At 36.9% G+C, this 12,637-nt stretch overlaps 1 protein-coding gene across 3 annotated transcripts in view; it reads right to left on the reverse strand.

Moving 5' to 3' along the window:
• Cirl (Calcium-independent receptor for alpha-latrotoxin) overlaps positions 1 to 12,637 on the reverse strand; it is a 110,912-nt gene that overhangs the window by 22,078 nt on the left and 76,197 nt on the right. For all 3 annotated transcript variants that reach the window (XM_088196221.1, XM_088196220.1, XM_088196222.1), the window contains exon 2: positions 6,826 to 7,294. In XM_088196221.1, coding sequence (XP_088052347.1) covers positions 6,826 to 7,294 — 469 coding nt within the window. The remainder of the gene's footprint in view (positions 1 to 6,825; positions 7,295 to 12,637) is intronic.

The following is a 12,637-nucleotide window of genomic DNA, read 5'->3' on the forward strand; positions in this document are numbered from 1 at the left end:
AAACATGTATTATTAGGTATTCGCGCACGTATGAGGATCGTCCGTAGATGTAGATATCTATAATTAAATAATATAGTTTTTACTTAGATTACTCATAGAAATTAAGTAAAAAAAAACGGAAATCATAAAAGGCGCGATTGTGATGTTAGTGTGACACGGCAGCAGACCATTAGGAGGCAAAACTTGTACGGTTTCACAGCGAACGCATTTAATTGATCTGAGAAAAATATGCGTTTAACGACGATCGTTATGTATGCAAATGCAAAATAATCTATTGTTAATCGGACCAACGGGTAAAACTCGCAAATGGGGCGGATCAACTTTATTATCCTATATGAGTGTGTTTACACTATAATTCGTACGTAAATCATCGTAATTAACTTTTAATCGAGGATGTAATCATGTAAATGTAAATACTAATAATGTGTTATTTTTAAAAGTTCAAAGTTAACAATTAAAACAATTAAGCAAATACATATGTGTAACAAAAAAAGATTAAATATAAAATCTTCATATGCCAATATTTTATTTTATTTATTAAATCTTCCGTTACAACTTGATAGGTGTAAGCCCAATGAGTAAGTCGGTTATAATAAATACATACAAGTAAGTGACATCTATATTAATAATTATAAATTATTATGTGTAATATAAATTATAACCAATAGATGTCACTGCAGCTGGGGCCGGTTTTTTAATAATAGCGCATTTTTACAAATAAAAATTCGAGTACCGCTGCCGAGGCTCGAACCCGCAACTTCAGAGTTACTAGTCTGAGATGTTACGGACTACGCTATTCCATACTAATGTAATATGTTGATCAAATACACGCGCTCGTATTCTCAAATCAACGTTCAAAGCACGTTTACCAGTGTTTCTCCAACTTTGTAATAGGTATTACATACATTACTATGTTGTTGCTTAGGCGAGGTCAGCTGTTAAGTTATATTACTTCTAAATACACGGTGTGTCGTATAGTTATGGGATAAAAAAGCATATTGCTTGATTGAGCAGTTACATTTAGCTAGCATATAATATTTTCTAATACAATAATAAATTAACAGCAAATTTTTACGTTAAAAAATGCAAAAAAAATTACATACAGTAATACCATTCATATACACATTGCGTGTATGTTTGCTAATAAATAACTAAAAATGCACACAAGCATACATGTAAGATTATAAATATGTTGTGGTAAGTGGCACTTCGCCCGGATTAACTCGGATTACTATTTGTTTAGGAAAAAAATATCGTGAGACTTTCCAAGCGGATAGGATTACGGCACAAAATTCACCATTGTAACTCCAAAAGTGCAAAAACATAATCGCCTCAAAAGAATAATACATTTAAATACAACGAATTCAAAGCGACAAAACTAACGAAATCAACAATTAAACTGCCTCCCTCGTCGGATACGTCTAGATTTTTTTTACGTTGTAGATACACGACACGGGGTGATGTATACGAACATCGCAATGTCGCGATGCAATTAGGGGATGAAAAATATGGCACCGCCCGAAACGAGACACCGACTTAACCCGGGCCCGCCGCTTAACGACTCACACACCCACACATCCACATTCGGGAACGTTGCGACATTTCCGTCCGCAGATGGCGAACCGCCTAATTATGCCTAAAAAGATAATTGCTCCGTTCCATCATCGAAACTATGTATTACAGATGAAGCCGGGTGTGTTACATTAGGGGACGATAAAAAAACATGAGCAATCAAAAATATCCTAGTCCTGTATTACAATTAAATGACAACGTTTCGTAGAAAGTAAATGTATTTGAAAATGTCACTCGTTCCGAAAAGCAAGATTAGACACCCCAATAAATACATCTAAAGTGTTTTGTATTATTGAACAAATATAGGCGGCATTTTACTTTGAAGAGAAACTACAAAAAAAATGTATTTGCAAATACCGAAATTACTTTTATTACACCCTTTTACTCTAAATTCTAAAGGATCTGGCGGAACGTGATCAAAGACAAAATGATCCAAACAATAGAAACAAAAATATAATAGCAAAATGCCATCCGCATAGAAAACAATACAGACCCCAATAAATATGTTTCTTTTTTGAACGGGGAGTACTGTATTTTGTCAAGTAAAAGCAAATACTACACATTCTGCAACATACAACAATATTTGCAACAGATTTTTCAAGAGCAATAATTTTGAATTAAAATCAATGTTAAGAAAAATGACTTTCTCATACCTCTACGTTACATTAAAATTCATATTTAGATCAACTAATAAAATATAAACCTTTTTAAGTAGTAAACATACAACGTTAACGCTTAAACTTTTTGATTGCTGAGTTTTTTTAACATTCCATATAAATATTGATGTATTATAAAATAAAAAAATCCCCAAAAAAAATGTTACAGATTTTTATATTATACAATTAAATTTTTTACCTCATACAATTAAAAATGTATCTGATTTTTTCATCAATGATTACGCGGATATATCGTATTTCTGCAACCACAGGGTTGATACTAATTAATATAGTACTTAAAAGGCGATGATAATATGTATAGACTGACTAAAGGAATAAGTATAGATAAAAGGTTGAGAATCATTGGATAGTTTTAAGTAACAAATCAAGTATTTTTAATCCTATTTAGATTTTTTATAAATCTTAATGCTGTATCATACAAATCATTTTTAGTAATTATCTGTCAAATTGCGAACCCAAATATTTGTGACAATCGTACAAACATCGAAGCGTGATCTGATTGATGTATGAATCCATTGCCTCTATTCTGTGTACTTCGCAAGAGGTAGATCCCGTAAATCCCGTAGTATATTAATTTAAATTCATATTTGTAAAATTAGGAAATAGGTATAAAACTAGGCACTAATAATTGTATTTTTTTTTTGTACCACTATTTTATATCGAAATAAAAACATTAAAAAAAAAAAAAAAAAGAGGTAGAAATAACAAAGATATAGTTCGAATTAACTCGTTTGTTCAAATATTAATCTTTGTATTTATTCGATACGTACAATGAAGTGTAAATTAGAATTAATTGATATATGCTCGGTTACTTTCAAAAATGACTCACACGAATACCTTCATTGCCAACTTACCGTTGATTTTTCAACAGGTACCCATACCACTCCTTATATAATTCCCATAGTAAATATTCATTTCATACTTTGTCAAAAATCTTGGTATATAATTTCATATGTATATTGCTTGAAAGATATGTATTTATGTATGTAGTATAATATGTATAACAGTACATAGCATCATTGGCAGCTCGATGATAATAATAGCAACAATGCGCGTTGTATATAGCAGCACGTTCAATTTCCATCGGGTAATTGTAACGAATGATAAAAGAAGGGAAAAAACGTGTAAACATAATTTCATGCAACACGCAAAACTATGATTACTATTTAAAGATCTGTAGGTGTAGCGCCTCGGTCACGACTCGAGTTAAAAGGAAAGTTTACGATTCGATTTACATATCAATGTAGCGAAGGTGCGTATTTGCGATATTTTTTCTTATTATATGTAACTCGATATGTAATTTATCGGCAATCGACGAAAAAATACGTCAACGATAATAATTATTACGGGAACGTCAGAAACTTACGGCCCGGTGCCACATATCGGGTGCGGTATGAAATATTTTGTGTCGACCCTAATAAATTTTGTAAGGAGGCGAGGAACAAAAAACATATCAAGCAAGTCACATTCCTCCGAGCCTCCCCGGCCTCTCCGAGTCATGATTAATGCCGTTTCCAATTTCCAACGGAAAATATTATATCCACAAAGAAGTCGAGCGAAACGTACAATATTTTCACGCGTCGCGTCCGGAAATACAGTATGTAGCAGGGGAAAAAATAATACGCGTTAATAGACGTAACGCGCGCTGGAACGAAAGGGTGAAATCGAATTTTCGGCAATAATACGTTTGTGCTTTCGCGTATGTGTGTGTATGTAATGAATTTTCGCCGTTTAAATATGAAGTTAATTTAAACAAAAAGGGGGCGTAACGAAATTACGAGGCATTTACATATTATATCATCAATCAACGTCTCAAATTTTAGTGTACTCCAACACGGAATATGGCAAGTCCAACACACAGGAATGTGTCAAATTTCGCAAGCTTTAAAACGTGAAAGCGGATTCAACGGTTTCGTTATCTCGGTTGGAGTTTTTCAATAAACACACAAAAAATAAGCACATTTCCAAGATGACAATCTATGTAGTCAAGTTCGAAGAAAAATCTAAACTGCGACACTCAGGTATCGGGCAGGTAAAGTCGGGGACGCGGTTCATCCCCCAAAACGATTTACACATGGGCGAACGAACGCTGCGTAATTGCACGTTGCGTGCGTGCATTTTTAACGCGCGCATTAGCGAAAGGGTCGTCGTTCACAGTTTCGCGGTCAAATTATCGTTTTATGCACGTTACGTCGCACACACTTCCTAAAGAGTTTTCGAATATGAAATTCGCAAACACGCGCCCGCCATCGAAAACGCCCAAGTTCATAATTGAGTTGCAAAAACGAAAAGTTACGGAAGTTTTTGAATGGAAAACGCGCAGCCTGCGCCCTGGGTTATTAGTTGTTGGGGTTTTGACGATGATACCGAACCGCACACAAACGGTTGTAAATTTATATCTCGAATATAAATCATTGAGTAATTCTTCTACATTATTATATCATAGAAATGTCATTCTGTTCGTAACCTGGTTTTTGACTAAATAATATTTATGTATGGTGAAATAATATTTATTTTATCGACATTCGAATGTAGATAGAATGTAAATAAAATATACGATTAGCTTTTACAAATTCTAGAAATGTCGTGGCGTGGCGAGATGACATGGATTACATTTTTTTTATCAAGTTTTTTTAAATATATTATAATTGGAAAAAACATATAGTTAAAAATTGGCTACAGCATTTTAAAAGCTTGCAAAAATTGAAAATTACTATTAGGTAACAAAAATAGTTACTTGAGCTAATCATGTTCCTCCAAGAGATGAAGAGTTTTCTAGAATCATTAGAAGAAAGGTGTTAAAATTGTATTAACAACAATATTGATTAATTATTCATCGAATATGAAATAACTAAAGACGATCTAGTTAACGTGGTATATATAGTACCAAAATAGAAAGCAAATCTAACAGTGATTTCTAAGAATTAGATTTATTTACTGGTAATTATGTCTGCGAAGTATTATTATATATTTTCCATGAGAAATATATTGATAAATATTATTTAGAAATACAGTGAAATCTCTTTGTAACGAATACTAAAATAACGAAAATCCCAGTATAACGAATCTTCAATTTGTCCCCGAAAAACTTCCATACAAAATGTTTTCATTGTAACGAATACTGATCTCAATATAACGAAATATTTTGATCAGAATTTAAGAATGAACAATATAACGAATTTTCAGTGAAACGAAAATTTTTCTTCGGTTCCGTGAGCTTAGCTATACTGAGATTTCACTGTACAAGGAGAAATCAAAAATATTTATATGCATTATTTATTTATTTTATTCTTCCATTATAACATGACATGCGATAGCCCAATGCGTTAGAACGGGGTAGTCGAGCAATACATACACAAGTACAAGCACCTAACATAATAACTAGAATTATAAACCAGTTTTATAGTTCATAATTTATGGGAACTGATATAAGTTTTCTGGCAGCACTGCGGTGGCGAGAACGATTGAGACGATATGTACGTAAAAATCTTGTCCGTACTTCTTACCATGAGGAATTTTACCATGCGCCCTTCTTACCGTATGGTCATTTACACTTTACATTGTACTCTTTTAATATTGGTAAAAACTAAATCTATTAATATGCTATTAGTTGACCTTGTATTTATGTTAACACATTGTCATAATCAAAATATATTTGCGCATTTTTTTTATTTTTGAAGTATATTATATAAAATCTTCGCATTTATTCCAATTAAAATTCCAATCTCCAATAAAAATGGAAGAAATCTTTTATCGATTGAAGAGTTTTAGTTATAATTTCATTAATCATATGAAATGTTATCCATACGGTAAAAAGATCGTACGATAAAATGTACACAGTGAAACGGATACGGTAAAATGACAGTGAATTCATAAAAATGTGTACATTTTCAATCCACATTTTGTATGAGCTTTTTTCATGCATGATATACAAATATTTCAATTGCATTCTAATCTATTGTAGCATGTTTACATAAGATATGGTTGGTTAATTTTTACTATTTGTACGTATTTTTATTGAATACGATACTGTCGTTATAACGAGTATTGATACTTTAAAAATTAAATATCGAAGTGACCACATTATGGCAATATAACTAGAATTTCTTGCGAGAACGCACATTTTTATTGAAGCAAATACTGCATTTATTCTCACACTTTCTCAATTGATTTATGAAAATAATCGAAGGATACCCGATCGACCGCAAGAGGCGATCATCCGTGACTGTACAATTGAAAGTTATGAAATGTTTTTAAAATCAACATTCATGAAATACGCTGAATTTTAGAATGCAACGATTCATAAAAATGTAATATTGTGCGGTTTCGCGCTCGTGATTCTCCGCATGGGTATTTGATAAACTTGTGGCGTGTAAAGTGTACAGCCGTATAGAACAATAAGGCTACTGCTGGCTTAAACATCAAATTAGACCGCATGTAGATATTATTTTACATGTAAGTATTACCGCACGTAAATGTTATTTGATTTTATATACAGGCATTCCTAGACGTTCACACATAACCATTCGCGTCATCTTACGATTAAATACATTCTGAATAATCCACGGAAACTCACCAGCATGCGCTCCAGCTAGAGCGGCAAAGAACAGAACCGAGACGATGGCCATCGTCGCCGCCGCGTTTCGACTCTTGGAGCCAAACGCGTACGACGGGATGAAGAACCGACGAGATTGCTTGTCGTCGTCGTCGGACGTCGAGGAGGTGGCGGATGATCGTTCGTAATTATCTACGCTTAAACTAATTGTATTATCACATTGGGGCGCACGACACGAGGGCACTCTGGAGCAGAAGCAGGGCGCGCCACGAAACTGCACTTCGCACTGTCGCCTTTCAGAGGCATCTTCGCACACTTTATTATTATTATCGCACTGATCGCCGCTGCTGATGCTGTTGCTCCTGCCGTTGGCGACGAAGGACTGAGTCCCCGAGCCGCGGGCGTGCGGCCCGCGGCGTTTCACCCGCACCCGCGGCTTTGGAGGATCGTCCATGATCCTTCGGACGACGGACGACTCACTGGTGGACATCTGAAAAAATAAATAAATTTATATTAAAACAAATAATTAGTTTAGACAAGTGTCATTAGCTGAAACCGATTGAATTTGGCAAATACGGCTTGCGGTTTACACATACATGCGTATGATATATGCTCTTTGATGAGAGATATTTATTGAATTGCTCTCAAGACAATCGATTATAACAAGTAATTGATCGTTCATATCTACCGGACACAACGGATTTATACGGTATTAAACCCATGAACTACAGGTACATAAACTAGGCTTTGATACGGTGAAAACTGAGTCATCGAGCTGGAATTTGCTGGTCGGATCAAAATGTATAAATAAGATCCACCTTAAAAAGGATGAATAAATTTCACAACTCGTGATCAAATTCAGGGCTGTCGGCTATTTACGTTAGCCAAACAAATCACGCAAACAATGTTAATTATTTACCTAAAATCCATCCATTTAATATTGCATCCTACAAATACGAAGACGTCGAATAACTGCTACCTGGCATCTAATTCGATATTATCTAGCGAGTTCATCTCTAAACAAAGGGTTTCACTTTCGCCATACATGCTAGATAAACACATCGTAATGCTATTGAGTTTTTATAGCTAGCCTAGAATTTAGAAGCTCCGCCTATAAATGCGACATACAATTTCTACGAATTCATTTCACATAGTTATGTCGATATAATACTAACGACTTATGCCAACGTCTCGATTCATTAACGTCGTGTATTGAAAAAATAAGAGAAATTGAAGAAAGCTACTCTCGTTTGTCATTAAATGTAAAGAGCGAGTATGTAATACTTGTGAGCTACGGAACAATTTAAAAATATATTTTTAAACCCTAATCCATCTTACAGCTCTATTATTTGACAACATTCAGGTAGTTTTTACACTATTGAATTGACCCTTCAGATAAAGGGAAAGCAAGAACAATCAAGAAAAAAAATTGTATAGTGGTATACTGGATTTTAAATGGCTGCCACGTTAAATAGGCCAAAGTGTCGAATAAGTAGCGCCCTCGATCGGGGCGCGAATTCGTCGCAAGTACATAAATACGTTCATACACAAAAATCGCACTCTAATAAAAGTTTTTTCTGAGCCGCGCGGAGGGTCTCCTGCCGACGACGACAAAGGATCCCCCGGGACGGGGCACCGTCGGCGATTTCGTCGACAAATCACACAACAGCCCGGGCCGAGGAGGGCTCCCGATGACAATGAACGCCAGCCACCCGGGGAGGTGGCCCCGTATTATCAACGACGTAGAAATACTTCGGGGAACGAAAGCGGCATTTAGTAAATATAAATACAGGTAGGCAGCAGTAGGCAGCGAACGACGCGGCACCTACCCATTTATTATACTCGTCGCCAAATATAAATTATTATAACCGGATTTTGACGATTTAATCCGTGCCCCGGTCGTTTTTTTTAAATATGAAAAAAAGCGTTTCGCATTTCACACTAGGCGAGCTTGACAGCTGTCAGAACAAATAATAAAAACAGTTATATTTATGTATAAATATTTCACCGTATTGTTATCGGTCGTTGCGTGCAGGACTCGGAAGCGCTCCAATAATTCGGTTTCGCTATTCCCCGTCGACTTATCTCAAAATAGAAAAGCTTATTACGATAATCGACAATACACGGTCTATTAGCTTGATCCGATTTAAGACGTACGAGATTAAACACGGTCATTTCGCAATATATCTTGATTATTGCCCTATATGTACATACCTACGAAATATATAATAGCGGCATGCGAACCAAATGCAGTATTGCATTCCAAAATATATTTGTTATGTGTCAATATGTGTGTATTGTAACGCAGATCAAGATCCTTTGACAACTCAATAAACACATTTCGCCATACCGACGTTGTCTAGTCGGAGCTAAAAAAATAAATAACGACATCGAAAACGTCAATAGAGTTCGGAGACGACAATGGACACCTCCGCAAAAGGAGAGCCGCTCTAGCGAAAAAGCTTTAGAAATTGCCACAATAGCTTCCAATAGGCCTGGAAGAGCTTCGCAAAGTGGAGCGCACTAAATGCATTACGAGGACAGATGTGAGCGAATTGCCTCACGTTACATCGTTGCTCCGCGTCGAATTTCTTTATATTATTTTGAAGGGAAAAGGCACCACTTCAGGAAATAAGACGTCAGAGATTTTATATCAAGAAACTGAATGCGCTATTGACTGATATATACATTTTGGCGCAAATTAAAAATTCAGCATTATTTTGTAGACAATTTGCGAGCTGACCGAATTGTCACAAATTTAGAGGTAGTGATGGTTAAGTCCGGATTTATACAATGTCGGTCAAACGAATATGGCATTTTTGACGACATAATATTTTTGTTCATAAAGGCATAAATTAATGCGTAAAAATAAAATTTTATTTGTAAAAAAACGTTGGAAGCCATATTCACCTAACGCAAAATTGATTGCTTTTCTCGAGTCATATCCTATAAATATATTACATAATATGATTTCACCATTCAAAGGGAGACTATAAAATATTCGCAGTTCGATTCGCTTCGCAGACGGCACGATTTTATTGCTTTTGACGTGGATTTTTGACTTCTGAGAAGGAATAATTGTTTTTTGCGTTCTCTTATTGGTCCAAATTCGGTTTAGATATGCTCCATTCGATTCTCATTTATTGTCAGTTGTAATATTGTTATAGTCTTAATATGAATGTTGCCAGTGCGACGGCACGATTTTCTTGCTTTTGTCGTGAATTCTAAACAGAAGCGTCATTTAGGAGGGAGAGGCAGGTGGAGGCATTTGTGTTTCTCCTTAAATTTGGCCAGAAAAATGCATGTCATTTAATGCCATATATTGTGTTAATAATATTTTGACATTTTCAAAACTTGTGTTCATTTTCCGCTCCTAGGCAACTGCCTACTGCCTATGCCCACGGGACGTCCCTGCATCCACCTGTTAGCTCCATTTCAATGCATGAGCGAAAAATTTCAGAGGCATGATAACGCCGATACCCGATACGATCACTGCGCGAATTTGCATCGCGAAATGGCAGGAAATAAGCGTCGCTCTGTTGGAAATCGAATCGCTCGTTGATAGACGATCGCATACATGTTCGCGCCGAGAGTCCGCGTGTAAAATTGAAAAATGCTCACTACATGGTGCTCGACGCGGAGGAGGAGAGTCCCCCGCCGAAAGTGGTCGTTCACGCGATCGGACGGATGCATCTCTCGAAGAAGCGAGCGCACACGAGATGCGGCCGACGAGTCTTTTTGTGTGGCGATTTCTTTGTTAGCGGCGTCCGAGCGAACGAGGAGGAAGGAGGCGGAGGAGACCGCTCCTGGAGCACGTAACAAAATGAATCGGCCCGAGGCACGCGACGGAATTCGCCAACGCCGTGAAGATCGATACCGCTCCGGATTCCTCCGCAGCATCCCTCCGGGTCTCGTGTCACATCACACGCCGATTCAGGGGATTGCCTATTATAATTAATTATGCACGTACGAATAACATCGAAACTTAAGCTGCGTCTAGATACTGATACTGTCGGTCGTTATTTGCGGAATGTCATTTGACCATGGGTATGGATTCGCCTTTATACAGTTAAAAAGCAGTAACAATATTTCACGCCGAAACGGCCCACGCGTTACACCTATGAATAACGACATTTTGAAAACTAGAAGATCCTCGCCAAACTTTACGAGAGCTTACGACTAGGATCAGCGTTCATCATATTATAACTATGTCGCGTATTCTCCCTCCAACTCTGATCAGCAACTTAATCGTAAAATGAAAAATAATGCCTCTCAAATTATTATTATTATTTTACTACATATACCCAAACTAGACTGTCTGAAAAGTTTTAACCACAATACACGCGTTCGAATATATGTATATAAAACAACGGCTCGATCAATTAATAGTTAACGTGTACATTAAAGCTGAGAGACATTTTACGTTTTGAGCTACACAACTCAGTAGCCGGTTAATTAAGGAGCGTCGAGAGGTGCTTCTCCTCCCACGCGACACAGCGGAGTCCCCTCGCGGAAAAGCGTAAGGATCACTGCACCGATCGTACTCGAGAGCATTATCGTCGGTTCGAATCGAAGGCTCGAGTACGCATCTCGCCGGTTCGAGATGACCCATTAGTCACGGAGCCGCTCGTGTGATATCCCACAGGTATGCGCCAAACAGGATTCGTCAGCATAATCGCGTTAATTTGCGATCGAAGTGCACGCATGCAAATACAGTAAGAAAAATCGTTATATGCAAAGTGCGAAAGATAAAGGGGGGAATAATATGCGAAAAACGGGTACGCTCGAAAGTAATGAATATCAATGAAGGGAGTGGGGCGAGACGCTGTCTTATATCCAAAACAGCCCAAATTGAATTCGATCCAAAATATAAAAGCTATTCGTTATCGATAGGTAGAGGGCGAAGAATCGGCCCGTATCTCCTCGAAGAGAATTTAAACACTCTTAACCCATAAAATACAAAGTTATTAATAATGAATCATTACTCCTATGTGCGTGTGGGTTCTCCGCAAGGATCGATTTCGGATACGTACGCGTAACGACGCGGCTTAATCGCGTCCCCCCTAATCTTGCGAAACTTCCAATATCCCGTATTATTTCGTCCCGACGACTTCACAACTCGGTACGGTCGGATTTAGCATTACATAAATATAATTACGTGTATATAGTATTATAATATCGATTCAGAGTATATGTGCGCTCGAGTACGCGTACTGTGTGCCGCCGATTGGCACTTACTGAAGGTAATCGGAGTTTAATTGCCATGCTGAATTTGTCTACTCGCTTTTGGTTCGTTAGCTGACGAATATGATATCGTTCAAAACGTATCAGCGTGTGTTCGATTCAATATGGCATCCGATTGCACTGCCGTGTTTTTATTAATTCGTTCTAAGTGTAAATTATATTATCCGTTAAGTAAACAGTGTAAAGTACATATACACATGTATGTTTGTATGCGTAGTAACAGTGGTATAAATATGCAGCATCCACCGTGTCCAAAGCAAGCACTGAGGGCGCCCCGGGGATCGCAAAGAACTCCATAGGAACACATAATTATTTGCACACATGCCACAATAGACGTAGTTAGCGTTACACTGGAGCAATGAGCATAATCGTTTAAACTTAGAAGGGAGAAGTGCGCCGTTTCTCGCTGTGTTAAAATTCCTGTTTTAACATTTAAAACTTGCAACATAAATATATCCAATGCAAAAACTACAATTACACAACATGTAAGCTGTGTAATTGGTTTGTGCCAATGAGCGATTTAAGCGACATGCGGGATGATGCGTATTTTTTCTGCTGTCAAAAAGTTGTTTGTTTTAACCTTTAGAAG

The sequence above is a fragment of the Plectrocnemia conspersa genome, unplaced genomic scaffold (assembly GCF_051122295.1).
Source record: "Plectrocnemia conspersa isolate PC_06_02 unplaced genomic scaffold, ASM5112229v1 ptg000010l, whole genome shotgun sequence".
Classification (NCBI taxonomy): Eukaryota; Metazoa; Arthropoda; class Insecta; order Trichoptera; family Polycentropodidae; genus Plectrocnemia; species Plectrocnemia conspersa.